This window comes from Phyllostomus hastatus, unplaced genomic scaffold (genome assembly GCF_019186645.2).
Source record: "Phyllostomus hastatus isolate PE091 unplaced genomic scaffold, TTU_PhHast_1.1 phas_contig_34, whole genome shotgun sequence".
NCBI classification, from domain to species: Eukaryota; Metazoa; Chordata; class Mammalia; order Chiroptera; family Phyllostomidae; genus Phyllostomus; species Phyllostomus hastatus.
The window spans coordinates 61,693,564-61,712,952 of NW_025333857.1; the positions used below are offsets into that span (position 1 = coordinate 61,693,564).

At 44.1% G+C, this 19,389-nt stretch overlaps 1 protein-coding gene across 4 annotated transcripts in view; it reads right to left on the reverse strand.

The window, feature by feature from the left end:
• Positions 1-19,389, reverse strand: part of TNC (tenascin C) — a 97,311-nt gene that overhangs the window by 19,284 nt on the left and 58,638 nt on the right. For 2 of the 4 annotated variants that reach the window (XM_045840661.1, XM_045840662.1), the window contains exons 14-16: positions 16,292-16,564; positions 13,699-13,971; positions 4,246-4,518 (exon numbers count right to left, since the gene is read on the reverse strand). In XM_045840661.1, coding sequence (XP_045696617.1) covers positions 4,246-4,518; positions 13,699-13,971; positions 16,292-16,564 — 819 coding nt within the window. Of the gene's footprint in view, positions 1-4,245; positions 4,519-6,061; positions 6,335-9,405; positions 9,688-13,680; positions 13,972-16,291; positions 16,565-19,389 lie in introns of all 4 variants that reach the window. The other 2 variants (XM_045840664.1, XM_045840663.1) reach the window with 2 other exon arrangements.

Sequence of the window (19,389 nt, forward strand, 5' to 3'; positions counted from 1 at the left end):
GTCCAGAGCCAGGGGAGTAATCTTGGGCCCACTGCCAAAGCAAACACAGCAAGGACATGGGTTCTACCTGCGGAGAAAGCCACGCCCAGGGGCCCGTTTCTGCTACATAAACATCTCCCCCTGCAAACCCAGTGTCCTTTGGCTTTCTCTCTGTGTGTTTTGGCGTAGCTTTCTGCCCTCTTTAGCTGACCATGCTTAACCAGAGAATTCAGGAAACAATTTTCAGGTCTCCAGGGACCTCACTTCATCTTTTCCCTGTTCCAACCCACGTGGATCATTAAGTTCTGAAACCCACAGACCACTCTGTAGAGGGTGTTTTTTTTTCTTCCTTTCTATCTTTTTCTCTCCTCCTGCAGCGTTCTCTTGCAACCCGGTAGCCACCCCCAGACTCTGTGGCTGCCTGATGTTTTACCCTCTGCTGGAAGAGCTTTGGAAACCACAAGGGCTCTGGGGCCTGCAAGATCGTGAGAGTCCAAATACCACGGAGAGCCTGGGCAACCTGGGGCAGGTCCCTTCACTGCTGTGAGCCTCAATTGCTCCAGCTGCCCTGTGATAAATGGTGTCCACTTTCAGGAAGGAATGTTCTGAGGATTAGCAGAGATAATGGGTATAAAGCCCCAGTGCAGAATCTGGCATGCAGTAAAGAATTCAGTAAACATGATTTGCCCTCTCTTTCTTTTATTTGACATGTGATTCTTTCTGCCATGGGCCACCTTGGTTTTTGAAGACCTTTCCCCCAGGAAAGGTCTAGATGAGGCCAGCTGAGGAAAAAATCCCAGGGAGGTATGTAAACTCAGGCTCTCCTGCAAACTTCATTGGTGCAGGTCCTGGCCCATTTTAGAAGGTGTGCCTTGAGGCCACAGCTGAATTCTCTGAACCCCAGTTTTTTCATCTGAAAAATGGCAATATTATCAGCACTATCTTAGCAACCATAGGACTCAGTAGCCTCATCCACCATGCACTCCTGAGTGTACAGGAGCAGTGGAATTGCAGGGTCCATGTGCATGACAGTTTTGGACTGTAGACCTAGCTAAGTGTGGAAGGCTATTTGTCATTTTAGCATGCCTCCTTTGGCATGAAGAGCCTGCTTCACATGGAAAGGAGGACAGCCAAGTCTCTGCAGACTCATTGACCTAGACTGCCAGACACAATGACACTGAGACACGGTGGCGTGCAGTTTCAAATGCATCTGAACTGGAACTGAACAGAGGGGTGAAAAGGCTGTTTGGCTGGAAAGGGAGATGGGGTGGGAGGGAGAATGTTCTGGGAGTTGGGGAAAGGGGCATTGATTACCCCCATTGGCCTCAGGGGTGCATGACTGGGACTCCCAGTGGGGACAGTTTAAGGAACCTCCAGAAGAGAATGACAAAATCATTTTACTCTCTTGCTGGATTTTGAACTCTTTTCTGTCTATTCCAGGGCCCCTCCAGGGGGTCCTCAGAGACGTGTTGTCACTGAACTCCCCAGAGGCAAAAAGAGCACTCCCCAGAAGTGCTCTTGGCACTCCAGGCATCCCACAGGGGGCCAAGGCTATTAGGAAGAAGTGGCTTAAACTATAGAAGGGAAGAGGTGCCCTTGGAAATGCAGGAAACGACGGATAGAAGGAGGAAAAGTCATAAACTAAGTGTCCGTCAGTAGGGAAATGGTCAAATTAATGTGTATGCAGTTATCTCTGAGATCTGTGAATAAGCAAGGAACACACACACACACGCACGCACATCAACAACAGTGTGTACAGCAGAGGGTATGTTAACCACTGTGCCAGAAAAGGGTAGAAGAGAATGTAGAGTTATGACTAATTTTGTCTGTTTGTATAACATATTTCTGGAATGATACAGAAGGAAGTGGTAATACTGGTTTCCTCCAGATAGAGCAACTGGGGGGAAGGGATGTAGAATAGAAACTTCACTCTAACCCTTCTGTGATTTTTGAATTTTGAACCAAGTGGACCGTTAAAAATAAAATTTATACTAAATTACCTAATATCATGTTGTTACATTAGGCTATGTTATATTTTATTAAATAATAATAATAATGTATTAATAGCTAATTTTGTTACAATGGGAAGGGAACTCTGCTAAATACTCTGCATTCATGATCTTATGTAAACCTGATGGCTGACCTTTGAGGTAAATTCTATCTGCCAAGCGAGGGGACTGAGGCTCAGAGAGAAAAGGAGACTGGTCCAAAGTCACTCAGCCGGTAAGACACAGAGCCCAGATCAGACTACACGGAATCCACCCAGAGACTACAGGCTAACCACCAGGCTACACGGCTTCGAACCACCCCCTCTGCCACCAGGGCACTCGGGGCTGGCAGCTGGCACTCAGGGGGGTAAGAGAAAGACATGCAGCAGCTTCATAAGGAAAAAGAGGCATGGAGCATCACAGAGGTGGTTTACAATGGTGCAAGGGAAGAAAGGGCGGAGAACGGATGAAAAAACAGAGGGAAACTTTATAAAGTTGACGACAGAGTTACCTCTCCTGCTGCCTCTAAGCACCAGAGCACAGGCACGCAGACACACAACGCACACACAACTCTGTGTGAGTTACAAGGCCCCAGAGACAGAAATCAAAGACAGGGCTTTCTAAAAAAGCACAGTCTATCTTTTCTTGTCTTTCATTCTTAAAAAAAAAAACAACAACAAAAAAAACCCCAACATGATTATTCATTCTCCTTTTGGCTTTGGAACTGCCGAGCCTCGAGAAAAAAAGTCCAACAAAACAAAATCAGTAATTAGAAGTAAACTTTGAAAACCAGTGTTTATACACCAAGGTCAAAATCAGGCTCTGTCTCTGGTCTGCAGTTGTTTTATGGGCAGCCCCAGGGGGAGGCGGCGAGGAGCTGCAGCCCGGGAGAGGGTGTCCTTGTCCGTAAGGAGCAGGGTTTTCCCCCTCACTGAGTCACTGCCCGGCTCTCAGCATTTCCTCCACGTCCACAAATACTGACTGTGATTTCTGTAGGTGGCTTTTTGGAGCTCACGAGGTCCTGAAACTGGACATAATAAAATACCCATCCCTGGACAAAGAAGTTTTGGCTAGTGGTATTCTCTGTACTTGCCACAGAGGGAAAGTATGTACAAGGGTAGGCAAAAGTTCATGTACAGTTGTTTGTACAGCAAATAATACAATAATAAGTAAATAATAACACAAGAATAAACTGTGTTTCATGTACTTGTAACTGTGAACCTACTGTTGCCCACCCCGGTATAGTCATTGGTTATCTGTCATCTAACATGCTTATAGTTAATAGTATTAAAATAAGTTGGTGTTTGGGTTCTACCCCAAATCTGGCTGTGTGTCCTTAGGCAAAATCACTTGACCTTTTCTGGGCCTCGGGTTCTTTCTGCACAAACAGAAGAGGCTGTGCTGCATCACTTCTGTGGTCCCTTCACCTCTTCCTGGGATTTGATGAGTCTTTTCTCTGCTTCCGCTTTGAAGCAGCTGTCTCTAGCTAAGGCTGTGTTTGTCTGTTTTTCTCAGTTTTGTGAAGAAATTCACCCCACCTGTTGTAGGTCTTTCCTTTTCCTTCTAAAGAGTCATCTTAGTTTTCCTATTATTATTATTATTAGCTATGTTATTAACCATCTTCCTTTATTCTCCTTGAAAGAACTCAGATGGAATAGGCTTTTCATTTCCTCCTCTGGCGTCCTTTAGAGTCACTGTAAGTACTGAATAAAATTAGCGAGTGTCAGGAGGAGCAGGCCTTAACCATGCCAGCCTCCTCTTTTTCCTTCCTGATCATGCTACTGGTTTTTCACACATAGCATTTTATAAAGATTAATTGTATAGGTGGAGGTACTACTTCTGTGTTATCCCTGTATAGCATAATTCAAACATTTGACCAAAGAACAAGGAAGTGTATATCTGGATAAAAAATGATGAGATAATGGGTAGAAGGAAAAAATCTTTGGAATGAAAAAATGCAATAATTGTAATGATGGTGATGTATTAATGACAATAATGAATACAGAAATATATCTCATTTGCTGAGCCCTCACTATGTGCCAGTCCTGCTCTGGGCTTTCCATGAATTATCTCATTTAATCCTCACAATGCTATTAAATAAATCACATAATACTTTTTTTGTGTAGAGCCTCAGCCACATTGTCCAGTCTCCCTGTCTATAATCAAAACAGCCAGGATCTGAAGTCTGCACCCAAAGCTCCTGTAAGTTCCTAGCCCTGTGAGAAGGAGACCCCCAGGTAGTGACTTTTCTCGGTTCTCTCCTGTTTCTGTACGGTACCTGTTGTCGCCAGAGCACTGACTGGCTGGGAGCGCCTTCCACTGCTTATTCCATAGAGTTCAATTTCATATGCGGTGGCCTCTCTGAGACCTGTTATGTCCTTGGTACGCTCGGGGGCAAGGAGGGTTATTTCCAGTGGCTCAGACTGCTTTTTGGTATCTCTGATTTTGAGAACAAAACTGTCAAAGACCCCTTCATCAGCGGTCCAGGACAGACGGAAACCATCTGGGGTGGCATCTGAAACCAGAAGGTTGTCAACCTCTGGTTCGGCTTCTAGAAGGGGAGAAAATAGTGGAAGGAGGAAAGACAACATCAATTATCAGCATGTGCAAGCTTCTCTCCAATGGGATGTCAATATGCAGTGATGGCCCCATCCTGAGATACCAAAAGTAAAATGATTCAACGTGGAAAAGTCTAGCAGGCCTAGGAGAAGGGAAAGATGGCGTTGACACATTTAAAACAAACCAAGTGCATATGTGAGTTTTGTCTAAAAGCAATTCTATAAATCCACATCTGGACTCAACATTGGCCCTCCCCTGCATTATTAAACAAGTTCAAAGCCAGTAACTTGTTTACATTTGCTCTCTGTCTTCCAGTGGCTGAGTGCCCATCCGCTGTGAGATCTTTTTCTTTTCTTTTTGAAAAAACAAATAAACCAGCATTAACGATCTGTAGAGCTGCCCATGATGATACTGCTGATTATATTTCCCTTGATCATGAGCAAAATGGCTTTTAAAATGATATAAATGTTATGATCTTCTTGCTTTTTTCTTGGAGCTGTTTTACTAAAGAAGGCTCCCACTCTTTTGACTTGCTTGCTTTTTTTAACCATTAGATAAGTGTTAAGATGGTAGAACTGATGCTTGGAACCTCTTGTGCTGAATGCTTTGGACTCAAGGTATTATCTTGGATTGCCTGAACTAGACAAAACTCAATGTCAACGTAAATTTACAGCTGTGTTTCCCAAAGTGTACTCACAGCAAACCATTCCTGTTTGATCTTCTTCCTTAAAAGGTATCCACGGTCCAGTAAGTTTGGGAAATACTGCCTGGGTGAGTACCTCTTGGAGAGACACATGCATATTAGGATGTTCTTTAAAGTCCTGTGGTCAAGGATCCTTTTAAACTATGTTTAAGTCAGTGTTTCCAAAACTTGTTTGAACATGGAACTTCTTCACCATGTAGAACCTTTGAATATTCCACAGAAGTAATGGTCTCTAGAGAGACTTTGGGAAACACAGATTTGTTTGAAGGTTCACGTTGTTAATGCTCTATTTCTCTAGGAGTTACTAGTCTTGAGAAAATTATGGATTTAGTCTGTGTTCAAGAATAGCCATGATGTTAGTGATTACCGACATAGTAAGTTGATAATTGGCTTTGCAATGACAAGCCCACCTGGTAAGTTTGTCAAGGTTATAGCTGAAACTTGGAGATGGCAAACGTAAGTTTTTGAAACATACTCATTGGTGTATTTCTTCTGAGAAGGCTGAAATGTAGCTGGGGACCAGCCAGGATGAACACGGGGGAAGGTGATGTGGAGTAAACACACAAGAGCTACAGATAAGACGTGGTCTGATGGATTTGGCACACCAAGTGGCGACATTTCGACCTTCTCGTTTCTGGGGTGGGAGAAGGGGAGTGCTCATTAGAGACGTAAGACAAGGGAGAATGTGGTGGGGGAGCATAAAAGTCCAGGCCACATCTACAGATTAAGTAGAGAACACGGACAAGGATGTTAAAACCATGGTGATATGGTCAATGGATTACATGGTAGGAAACCAGGAAGAGAAGAAAATGGCTCACTTGAATCGAAATACCTGTAACAATCTCAGCCCTCAAGGGCTTCGTTTGGTGCCCTTGGGTAAAGCCAGAGACCATAACCTCATAGCCAATGCCGGTTATGAGGCCTCTGAGCTCCAGCTTCCTCTGGGGTCCTGAAAGTGTGAATTCCTGGGGATCCAGCAGCCTCCCTGAATCCACCACCGTGACTAGGAAGCTGTCAAAGGCATTCTCCGATGCCATCCAGGAAACTGTGAACCCGTAGGGATTAATGTCGGAAATGGTTAGGTTTTCCAGAAGGGGCAGAGCCTCTGAAAGAAGGGAGGAGTGAAAATAACGCAGGTTAGCAGCACTGACTCTGCCGGGATAGCGTAAGTCTGCACAAACACTGACAGATACCCAGTCGCCCATTAAATGTGTTGTATGCTTAGCAGATTAGTAAGAGTTTATTAGGTGCCAGATGATGGGGTCTTGTGTAAATTTCATAATAAGCCTATGAGAGAGATACTATTCACATTATACAGGAAAGAAAACGGAGCTTCAAAGAGATTAATTAACTTGGCCAAAGTCACAAAGCTAGTGTGGGATAGAGCAGGGTTTTTTTAGCAGGGTCTGACTCCAGTAGCTGGGAACTTCTTATAAAGTCAGATATTTTGTGTTGTGTTTGGGCCCTTTCTCTACTTTCCACTTTCTTCTCATCTTAAAGCAAATCAGCTTTTCACCCCCTTCAAATATATTTCCTTGTTGCTATACTTCATGTGTTTCTACTCCATTTCTAGTTTGCATTTTGAATCAAGTTGATTAGGCAGTGAGTGACACATGTTCTCAAGTTGAGAAAAAGGGAGGAAGATTTTTCATGTGTCAAAATTAACACATTATGGCAATGGCCAGTAAAGAATACTAAGACTTGCTAATTCTTTTGATATTTATTTTTTTCTGGATAAAATTAGGGGATAAAGGACACGTCAGGATCTTCTGTAAGTTCTGTCATCATCATTTGTTCATTCATTCACCAACATCTACATCTTAAGCACTTACTCGTTAGGTGCCAAGGGTTCTTTTCACACCTTGGCATTCTCAAGAGGAGTGTGCTTATAAGAACTGAGCTTCTGTCAATACTACCCTCCCCCATCATATCTAAAGAAACACAGAGGTCAGTGACTTGTCCAGGATCACATATCTACTAGGTGGCTAGGCTGAGATCCAACTCAGGTCTTCAGATTCCAAGTTCAATGTTCTTTCCACACCCTTAGCCAACATCTAATTAGTCAAGCCATCAGTGCTGGTAAGTGCTGAGACATAAGTAGGATTAGCAAAGGTCCAAAGCATCCCCTCTTGCAAAACAAAACAGTAATGGTGAATGTATTTATTTTTTATCAGAGTGGGCAGGAGGGTGGGAATTTCATGGTCAAGGCTGTTTTAGCTGCATCTAGTTTAGAGCCTTCTTTTTTTCATCACTGCTAAATGGAAACTTTCAAAGAGATAAATGACCATACACTAATGCCCACAGTCTAATCCACAGGATGTAAAGAAAAATGTTTTAAAAAGAAGTGTTTGGTGACTGAATGAACAAGTAAATGGATGTCCTCATCCTCTAAGCAGAGATTTAAATTTTACTGTGGCTTGGACTTTCTGTACTTATGTTGAAACACTTGGTGTTTATTTTGAGACTTTTTTTTTACCATGTAAAGATCTCCCCAGAATCACAACTCTATCAAAGGCAAAGATGAAATCACATGTACTGTGCAAACAGGCTTCCTTGTCTGTAAGACAAGAGTCTCAGATTCTGTTGCTGAGCTTTGTTTAGATAAGCGGCGCCTCACTCGGAGAGCTGGCTGCATTGCACCTCAACGCCATCAAAGCAGCGCTTTCTGATGAAAAGGAGAGCATTTGGGCTAATTAGTCAATCCAGGGTCTGTTATTTGTAGTCCGCCCCCCCTTTAAAATATGCTTCTTTTAAATGCAGTCTTTCCTCTTTGAATCAAGGATTAGCTGAGACAATACTGTAACTGGATCCAGGCTTCCCAAAACCAGCTCTCCTGACCTCCTTTTCTTCTCTCTATTCTGCAGGAGGCTCTGCCAGCAGCTACAAGTCCAGGCCTGACGGGCTCTGTGGCTGGCCATGTCTGTCCTCCCTGGCAGTGAGAGTCTCAGGTCATGGCTACCCCATGCCCCACTAAGGAATTACCGTGGTCTGTGTCTGAAGACTGTGTGAATGGCTGAATTTACATTAGATAACGAGACAGAAAATACAATCACTTTTTGATCTCACATTAAAACATGCCCAAGATTCTCTCAAAAATAACAGGAAAGTTACGGTTGCAGAGGTCTATTGATTCTATCTAGGCTTACTGCTAATTTTTAAGCACACCACTTTCCTCATAGTGTTGGGGGAAAGCAGGAAGGACCCAGCAGTACCTGTCAAATGCCAACTGGATGCCGGGCAGTTAATTTCCATCATGTCCACTTAGTTCCTGGGACAAGGCTGCCCGAGGGAGCTATGGGCACCATCTCCTCTTAATAGGGAAATTGGGGTTCAGAGCAGTTAGGAACCAGACAAGGTTATGTAACTGAAAAGAATGTGGGAGAGGGTGAGAAACCACTCAGGCCTGGTCTCACAGTCCTCCCTCTTATAGGACATTATGCTGCCTCCAATACTTACTTGAATGTATTAATATATCTTATTTACAGCAATTTAGGCCCTAGGAGGGTTCTGGTTTAATGTGAAAATCAGATGGCAAAGTTGGTGCTCCTATTTTTCAGACTAGATATTTGGTAAATCGACACTATTGGCATCCTTTGCCATTGATTTAGGATGATCTCAGAAAGGAAATAGAAAACCATTTCTTCACATAATTCAAAGAGAAATTGGAAGTCAAGTTTAAGGAATGGGTAAGGTTAAATTAAGCATGGGACTTATGTGCTCTTCTAGGTTGAGCCTTCATTAATCTGTTATAAGGTCAATTTTAAAGAAGTACTTTTTAGAAGAAAAAGATAAATTATATTTCTGGGGCATGTAGTTTATGGACTGACTGACTTACAATAGCAGGATTTATGGACAAAATTCCTACTCTAGGTCATTATGAACTTAGAACTCACTCTTTAGTCAGAATCTCCAAACTGTAAATCGGACAGTCTATAAAACTGCACATAGCAATCTGCAAGTTCTATACAACTTTCGACCACATTGTGTCCACTTACTAAGAGTGGCTATGGAAGATCCCTCCCTGCAATAGTATCTGCTCTCTCTTCACTTAGAAGTTTATATATGAAGTGAAGACTGTATTGTGGGTTCAGTTTCTCTTTAGAATGTCTATCACCTGTCCCCCCTTTTCCCATCTCAGAATTCTAAGCAGACAAGTGAGAACCTTTGAAAGAGTACCTGTCATGACAAAGGCAGTGAGGGGTCTGGTGGGCTCCCCAGCCCAGGTGGTCCCTGTCACACTAACGTCATAGCCAGTGTTCTCCACCAAGCCGGTGATGTGAGCGTGCTGTGCGTCTCCTGAGACTGTGAATTGCTGGGGCTCATGCAGCGAATGAGAATCGCTAACATTGATAACAATCTTTGCAAGAGGCCCAGCTTGAATGGTCCATGACACGTTGAAGCTGTCAGAAGTAATATTGCTAAAGATTAGCATGCCCAACTGTGGCTCTGGCTCTGAAGAAGAAGGAACATAGGCAGAGAGAGAGAAAGAGACATTATTAGAGGAAGCAGTGTGGATATTTCCAGAATGTAGCCATAGAACATGAAAGTGTCAATCCCTCCAATTATTTGCTGAAAGGTAGTATATTAGGCTCCATCACTTTGTCTGCAGGCATAGATTTGCATTCTTTTAAGTGTAGACATGACCATGTGCTAGTCATGTATGAAGAAGAGTAAACAAGCCATGAGAGCAGCAGGATTAATGCAAAGGGCATTAAGGGTACATTCTCTAAGGTTTGTAATGAGGCCTTAGCTCCGTAAGATGTTCCAAGAAGACAGCTTCCTATTGAAGCATGTCTGCTAAACATGGAAGACTATCTCTCACCCTAGAGATTCACAAAACGGTCTAGCATTCACACTAGCTTTTAGGGACAGTCTAGCTTTTAGAGACTCAGAAATGCTGGTTCCTGGAAAGAAACCTATTTAATTTTATTTAGCCCAGCATTGCATAGGCTGATTGATCAATGGATACCCTATATGAGGAATATTCTTTGAACATCTCAAGGAGTGACTTTGCCACTGAGCACCTTATAAAATTTACTCTGAAGCTTCCTTACTTAGTCTTCTTTATATCGATTTGGATTGCACCAATTAAAGGCTAGTACCCATATAAAACAAATTCTTGACAGTAGTTAGAAACCCAAATGTGTATGCCTTAGGAAAACCAACATCTCACCGTCAATGCTGTAAATGTGAAAATGGCTTTCACTAAAAAAAACACCTGGTGTATGCACACATTACAGAAAAACTTGAAGTTGGGTGTTGCATTTTTCTGATTAGGAAATTCACCTATCGGATAATTTGGAAAGATGGATGGTTCCATGAAGGTTAAGCTTCTCTTGTCCCTTGAAGTCTAGACAATCAGTGATAAGAGCAACTTGTTTTTAAAGTAGGGGGTCCTATGCTGCTACTTTCAACGGAGATGTGCTCTATGATCTGGCTTCTCACATGCACATTTACCAAAAACACGAACATTAAAGTATGTTCAACCCAGACTATATTTTAGAGAGAGGCAAGAGTCCTGGAGGGCTGAGATATGAAGATGAGGATTTGGGGTTGGGAGGAAGCAGACTAATCCTCCCAAGGATTCAGGGGTTGTTTTGCTGCAGCCACTGCACTTGCAGGAAGGAAAGGACTCATTTGGATAAACTTTAGCTGGATGATTGCACAGCATAACCCAATGCCATAAAGTGTCTCAGGACAAAAAGGATCTGGCTCAGGAGCAGACTACAGCCCTAAATAATGGCATGGGATTTCCTACTTAGCAGTCAGTTTGATGGTCTGATTTTCAGCCACAGCAGTGGCAAATTACCTCAACCCCACAAAAGGTAAAATCCTCCAAATGGGACTCTGTTTGTCCTATTGCTGGCTGTGGAAACAATCTCCCGAATTAAGGGTGCATGTTAGGGCTCTTCTCACGCTACCAGACAGAGACCAGCAGTGCCGACACATTCACCATGCTGGATGAGACCTGACTGCTCGAGGCCAGGTTGACTGCCAGCTGTCTGTCTCCCAAAGGGTGCAGCCAAGCTGAAAAGTGAGATGCAAGAAAAAACTCAGAAAGAGAATGGTAGTTAGTGTTCCATGCGAGCTAGGAACTTTTTTCTCCCACCACTTCTAACCCTTGGAAACAATTTCTTGACATGCTGCCTGCTTCCAGGAAATACAGACATTTTCTCAAACATGTAATGCTCTGGATATTCACCACATGCACCAAGATTTGGACAAGATGATGGATGAAAGGAAGACTCTAAACCTTTGTGACAGATTTCAGTGGGTGACAAAACATGCTTGATAGGGTAAATGTCATAAAAGAGCAGTCTCTTGGTAGAGAATGCAGGCAAATGAAAGTCTCAAGGACAAGATGAGACCACGGGGTCCTCCCATGTGGTTCTTGGGGTGTGTTTTAGGATCTTTTCTCTACATGTTAGTGGGCCACTTTTAAAGTCCTCGTGGAGAGGAAGAGAGTGTTGAGCATTCTGACTAAGGAAACAAAAACAGCATGCATACACCTCTTTGAATGTGACAGGGGTAAACTTTGATTAGAAAGACCGCAGGCAGATGATAATGAGAGGAACTGGAAACAATTATTCAAGATCAGATGAAAGGATGGTTTAGAAATTCAACCAAAGCAAGTCAGGTTAACTCTATACAAACAGAGCAACTCCAGATGTGGATGAATATTTAGGAAAAAGAGGTTGATGTTGAAGTTACTTAATTTGGGGTGAGAGTATTTAAAAAAAAATACCTTTAAAGCTCTGATTTGGGTGGCTCTATCAAACTTGAGAGAGATCTGGAGGAACTAAGAGGACGAAAAATAGGGAGTGAGTGAATTTTTTGAATGCTCCTCAAAGGAAGTTTGATGGAGAGTGAAGACCCCCTCGTGGGAAATACCTGTGGTTGTCTGGACCATCAGGGTCTGAGCGTGCTGCCTGCCCACGAGCCCGTGAAGGTGGGCGGTGTAATTAGAGGAAGCTTTGAGGTTGGCGGTGACAGAACTGCGTGACGCCACAGGCACTGAATGTGCACCACCATCTCCTGGAGGTGGTCAGAATCCCTAACCTCTACAAGAAAGCTATCAAAGGCAGACTCCCAAGCTTTCCATGAGATGGACACACTGCCCCAGGTCACATTTGAGATAGTGAGGTGGCTAAGGAGAGGTTCAGCTACTAAAGCAAGGAAGGGGAAAAAAATAGGAAAGCGTGTCAATTTAAAACACCATTATAGGTTCAAAATCAAAACACATAAGACTAAATCCATAAAGTTTTAGGTTGGACCCTCTGGTTAGGGAACTTGTCCTTTGTTGGAACAGATCTGAGCCATCAGACACAAATATGTAGGGCTGACCAGTTTTCTTCCCTAGGTGGTGGTGTAGTTTAATGTGGCTGAGACGAGAATGAGAGAATGCTGGCCCTCAGGCTTTTCTGCGGGCCGCCCTGATAGTGAGGACTGAAGACAGACCCTGCCTCAACCTCGGCGACTGATACAATAGGTAGCTCTGATGCTACAATGGCCATCCTTTTCTTGAATTCCCCAGAACATGAGACTGTGAACTGTAAGAAGAAATTCTCCCTTGTTTATTCCATAACTATTTTTTTCAGTTTGTGATGTCTTACTTTATCTGTCAAGAGGAGGCATTGTCCCAAATGTACTAAGATGGCCATTTTGCACGGAAAAGGCCCTCCTCTCTAAATTCATGCAGAATATTCCCTTCTGCTGCATGCCAGCGAACATCTGCCATAGGGTGCATGTCACAGGTGTTACAAATTTGAAGTGACAGCCATTTACCCTTCTGCCAACCAAGCTCCTTGTTTGAATGTGACTATTTTATTTCCGTGTTTACCATCTAACACTTGCTGTTCTGGGGGCAAGAACATGTTCTGGTCTTTTCTCTTCGAGGGAGCATTGGAATCGGGATGTCCTGGGTGGCATGGTTTCCTTCTGTACTCATCTGAGGAGGGATCTGCTCTTTTTTTATTGCTTTCTGAATTGAAAAAAAAAAAAGCACCAACACAATTTCATGAGACTGTCAGGGTATTTGAGTATTAGGAGGTCAAAGGCACTAGGAAGACAAAGATACGAGGATAACAAAAAATATGACTTTTGAGGCCTGCTTGATTGATGTGATGTCTTTCTAGCTGTGGGAGAATGGTCATTATGGCTTATGGCTTTTTGTTGTTTTTGCTACTGAAGGGGAGGGTGCTTTTCTCTAGATTCTATGTGGCAATCTGGACCAAACTACATTTAATGCTGCAAATGTCCTGGTCAGTGACAGATCAGGCAAGGGTCTTAGTGGAGATCCACCACTTGGGCTGCTGTTGGAGGAGAGGCATGTAAACAGTGCTCCAGCCTGGCATCGCAGAGGAGTTACTGCACTGGGGCCTTGCTTCGGTGGGAGAGAAGGAGCTGCTTCACCCTGCAAGGAAGACCCTGGAGAGAGAGGGCGTTAGAAGTGGGAGGATGCATGTGTACCTGTGGTGGCTGTGATATTGATGGTTTTGGTCCGGATGCTGGGAGCAAGTCCAGAGAGGTAGACAATAAAATCATTACTAGGGCGTAGCCCTGAGATGTGGGCAGTTCGTTCAGCACCAGAGATTCTGTATTGCATCGTCTCCAGTAACCTATTGGAATCAATAATTTCAATGGTAAAGGTCTCGAAGGCTCCATCGGTAGCTGTCCAGGAGAGATTGAAGCTCTCAGGGGTTATGTCGGAAACATTTAAGTTTCCAATTTCTGGTTCTCTGGCTGAAAAAAACAATGGGTAGAGGAGAAGAAACAAGTAAATTTGAGTTGATCGTTTGGCTGTGTTTTAAGGCTGAAGTTGTTAATAGAACTGTAGTTGGGGAGAAGGATCTGATACCTGAGAGTTATGGCGAAATGAAAGTGTTACTAATCAATGCCGTTGAGGGAGGAAGTTGGTTAAAAGGAAAACACAGAAGGGTGGGTACAGCGGTTGGATTGCCCTGCTCAGGGGCTGCCCCACAGGATCAGGCTGGCGGAGACCAGCGTGTGAGAAGACACGCTGAGTGACGGCGGCTGGACTGGCTGTGCCTGAGCCAGATGCTTCTGGGAGCCCCACCTCGAGGATGCTGGCCACCAGTCAAAAGATATGAGTTCTGGCAGCTTCCAGTCTCCTGAATTGCACTCAATAGACCAAGATTACTTGGCTAGCTCCTATAGGCATCTTTCGCCTTGAGGGAGCTCCCATCTATTCAAATGAAAACTAAATAATTCTGATGCCAATACCCTCCCTAGATGGTACCTGCAGGCTTCTGATTTTGCAACTTAAAAGAAATTGGCAGCTTGTCAGTGTAATTCTTGATACTTTCTGTAAACTTCTGACAAGGGCCAGCCGTTCTCATATTCTGTTAAAATAGCTTGTCCTCTCTTAACTGCTCCCTGCGGGCCAAGAAGGCTAGTATTTGCGTTGCCAACCAGCAGAGCAGAGCCAGAACGAGGCAGTCAGGCAACCCTGTTCAGCCAAGAAATGACATTTTGCCTTGGAGATGGTTCTACCCAAGTTTTTCTGAGCAACAGGAAGAATACATGCAGAGGGCAGGCAGAAGCAGGGTTTGAAAAGCTAATACTGTCTCTCTCTCTCTCACTCTGGCAAGGAAAGAGAAAGCCTTCCTGTCCCAATGGATTTGGTGAAATACAGATCAGATGGGGTTATGGCCCTTCCTCCCCTCTTACTGACACATCAGAAGCAAGAATGTTGTTATCAGTAAAATGGAAAAAAAACTCATAAAACTACTAAGAACACCCAAACCGTAAGATCTGCAGGAAAGATCAGAAGTGGAGGGTGATTTCCCTGCCTTCTGAGAAGGGACAGTTTGTGGATATGAGCTGGAATGAGCCCCAGGTACATGCAGGGCAGCCTCAGCTGCAATTTTGAGGCATTTGGGATCCCCATTCATTCAGTGGTTGCCTGTGCAGTATGTTTATCTCAGCAAGAGATACTAAAATGAGAAGCTAAAAAGTGGAGCTATGTTTTTGGTACAACCAGCTAGGACATATAGGTTTGCATGACAGTTTAGTTGCAATAATTACCTAAAAATGGGGTAGCATATGCAGAACCAAACAAGACATTCTCTACTGAGCTTCAAACCAATGGTGGCCCCTAGGAAGATGGACAAAGGCAAACAGTGCTGCAAGGCTGCTCACTTTCACAGGCTCCCGGGGAAACGCTGAACGCCTTGTCCCTCTGCAGAGGGATGAGTCAATTACAAGGCACTGTCCTGGGTCTGAGCTGGGAGTGTGCCGTCCAAAGGCCAGCATGCGGGGGAGCAACTCTTGATTAAAAGAGCGAAATGGGCATTGGATCTCTGGCATTCATAGCCTGAGACGTTCCTTGCTTCAGATGCTGCTGTGTGTACTTCTGTTAATGAACGGCTTTTTCGTTGGTACTATCCCCAGTCATAATTGTGTGATATTTTTTCCCTCCCTTGTTGCTCTAGCTATTTGCTAATTTGGTGTTCTAACAATGACTCAGTAACTGAGACAATTGCCCAGCAGAGAGTAATTCAGTTGCCTTATTTTACTCAGTGCATTTTAAAGAAACATTTGAATGAAAACATTTTTTTAATGCAAGAACGACAGCGCTCCTACCCTTGAGGTGTTCAGGATAGTAAAGCACCATTTCCAACCAGCAAAAATACTCTCTGAAGTAAACAATCTGTACTCCACCAGCACTCACAGAGGGGAAGGGTTGGCTTTTAGTTATATCCAAGCACTAGAGAGGAGAATTAAAACTTTCAGTCTGTCTTCTAAACCAGAAAGGCATCATTCCATAGAGATGAGAGACGTAGTTGTAGAATTAGGTAGATAAAGTCTGGGAGAGGCTGGAAGCTGAAGCTCAGAAAAGGTAACACCTATATTGCTCATTCTTGAGATAGCAAAGGCATCTGGACCAAGGCTCAGGCCATAGGGAGGTCTCTGACCATGCATGGCCAGCAGCTACAGGGCGCATGGAAAGGATTCAGACGTGGAGAGAAGCTGACTCCCTGATCTCTTGGAGAGAAAGAAGGGACCTGGGGGGAGGGCATCTACATGGAGAGGAAAGTACCTGTGGAGGCCTCAGTGGAGAGCACTGGTGTTCTATAGCCCCGGATCACCCCATAGATGGTAACTCTGTAAGGGGTGGCGGCCTTGAGGCCCGGGATGTCCATAGCCCGCAGGCTGCCAGGCACCGTGAGGTTCTGAGCTGCTTCCACCTTGTTGGCCTCCTGCACCTGAATGACAAAGTGCTCATAGGCCTGGTCAGCTGCGGTCCAGTTGAGTTTGAGGCCATCCCAGCCAACCTCAGTCACGGCTAAGCCTCCCAGCAGGGGGAGCTCCTCTGAAGAAGGACAGAGAGGTATTTGTCAGTTCTGTAAACCAAAAATGAAGAAACCAAACGTCCCACAGCCCAGCGAAGAGAGAAAGGGGTGGGAGAATATTTTGTGTGTGTGTGTGTGTGTGTGTGTGTGTGTGTGTTTGTGTGTGTGCACGTGCATGTGTGTGTCTGTGGTCATTTTTGGTCTCTGGGTATTTCCAGTTAGAACTGTGCTACCTGGCCACAGCTTTTTGTTTCAGGAGTTGAAAATCTGTACTGTCCGTCCCCGAGATGACAGTGCCATCTTGACCACTGCACAACCTGCCTGTCTCTGAGCGGGCACAGCCAGAGCTTAAAGGACAATTCGAAAAGGTGGGACTGTGGGTCAGGCTGAAGGAGATAGGAATGTTTAAAAGTGTAGGCTTTGGAGGCAGCTGGGCCTTGGTTAGAATTCCAACACTGATGTTTGCTAGCTGCCTAATCTTGGCAGGTCACCAACTCATCTCTGAGCCTCACTTTTCCCACCTTTAAAAGGAACTGACCGTACCATTTCACTGGATTGTGCGATGATTAACCGGTGCTATTTATAAACCTCTGAGTATCCTACCTGACACATACTGAGTGCCTGGTAAGTAAGTGACAGCCTAACAGACACATCCTTGTTTTGATGTAACTGCACAGGAACTTCATTTCTTTAATGTGACTTTTTCCTTAATTCAAGCAGCTTTGCCCTGTCTAATAGCACTATGACTCATTTGCCTTCTTTTGACCGATCTTCCTCCTCCACACATACTGCCTATCCATTCCCTTCTCATTAAGCCCTCAGGACAGTTAGGTTCTGGTCAGCATCAAACCTCCTTAAAGAACAAAGCCTCAGGTTTGTTGATCAGGAGAACAGAGTTTCTGCTGAAGATAACATCTTGACCTCAGTGTTGTGTCAGCCCCAGACCCGTGCGGGTGGAACAACCCTACTGCCCACATCCTTTCGAAGCCAGACAGAACAGTGCCACAGCTGACATCAGCACCAGATGCGCTGATCAGCTACTCCCTACCCTGGCCCTGACCAATCAGTAGCACCCACAATCCTGATTCCATTAGTTGCTGTGATTGATGATTCCCCCCTACATAACCCATCCCCTACAAGCCACGGGGAGCCAGGTTTAAGAGCATTAGCTCATAGGCTTGGTGCTGTTTCCTTAAATAAACCTTGACTTTCTTTGCTGCAACCCCCCTTTTGCGTCTTAGTGGGCTTTGACATGCACGGGCAAACAACTCCCTTCAGTTTGGTTAACAGTGTTTCCCCGTTGCAAATTCTTGGTTATATTGGAGAGAATTCCTTGCTTCATTTGATTACTTGACCTTGAAGAGATCATCTCATTGCTGGACCTGTGCTATCTGACTGGGTTTATAAAGCTTCAGGTTTGGACAGGTCTGGTGTTTTCTCTCTGGACTTTTCTCAGCTTTCATTGATCAAAGGTTCTGTACTGTATTCTTGGACTGGTGCTTTCCCTTCCACCGTCTTCTGCTAGTATTTTGTGTCTGAATGAAGAATGCCTGCATCATGAAGCCAGGCCCTTTGTGGGAAGTGAGGGCCCACTTTAACTTCCAAGTGATCATTGCTTGGTAAATGGTGCAGAACAGAACCTGCTATTTATTTTTCTACAATGTATGGAAGGAATTTAATGTAGTTATTATTGCTTACTTAGAAAGTTTAGGTTCAAATGTCAAAAAAGCCCCTGTTTCTCAAGGTTAAATGAAATCTCTCAGTCTCTCTTTCTAAAGCTGAAGTGGCTGTGGATTCAAAGTTAGAAATGAAAATAACTGCAGGAATTTTACTGTGAGAGTCTGAGCAAACTTGTCCATTCAGAGGGACTGTTTTCCAGTTGTGTTCTACATAGACCTGGTATCTTTTTGCAAGAACTGGGTTGGGGCCCTGGGTCTAGGCAGCTCACCAAGAGCTAGGAAGGAAGCTGGTCATTTAATTGTCATAAATGGGGTTCCTTGCAAGATTTGATGTACAAAGGAGTTCTGCTGCTAAAAGCAAAAGTTTACAAACTACAGATGTAGACCATTAGCATCCTGCATCCAGATTGCACAGGTCTCAAAGGCCCCTTTCACACGTGTTTGGTTTGAAGCTGCTCTAGGAAACACAGGACAGGGACAACCTGGCCAGCTTGTGGGGCTGCATCATTACCTTTCTTATTTCTGGAATTGCATGCAGTTTCTAGCAAAGACTAAATATATGTGTTATATGTGCACAAGAAAAACAGTTTTTAAAATTAGATTATTTGGATGGTGGTATCAAAACAGACTACATAATCTAGAAAATATCATGAGTTTAAGGCTCACCATAAAAACCTTCCTACCAAATATCTGGCCCATTTTCCCATAGCTCCTTTTTAAGAAGTTTCTAGAAACCTCATGACCAGTGTGAAGTTTTTGGTAACAGATGAAGCAGCATATTTTCAGGGGACAAATTGAGACAAATTGATTTTCCTCCTCCAAAACATGGGAGTCAAATGTGGCTGCCCTTTCGGGGAAATGTTCCTGCCCTGAGTGGCTGTTGGAGAAGAGAGAGGCTTGGTGATTTTCGAAGATGACTACATCATTTCCAAGGTTGTTCTGTAGAGACCTGGCTATTAGCTGGATGACTGAGGCCACGGACGATTAGAGTTCTCTAGAAAGTTCTGACCTTATTCTTGTGCCCCAGCCCTACTGTTTATGCTGTTTTTATTATGGTATGTTGCTACCTGGTAAATTTAGGCATTTGCCAGTCAATATTTATTAAAGGATAGGCACTTCACTGAGCACTTTCATGATCTCATTTTCCCGCTCCTGACAGTGTTCTG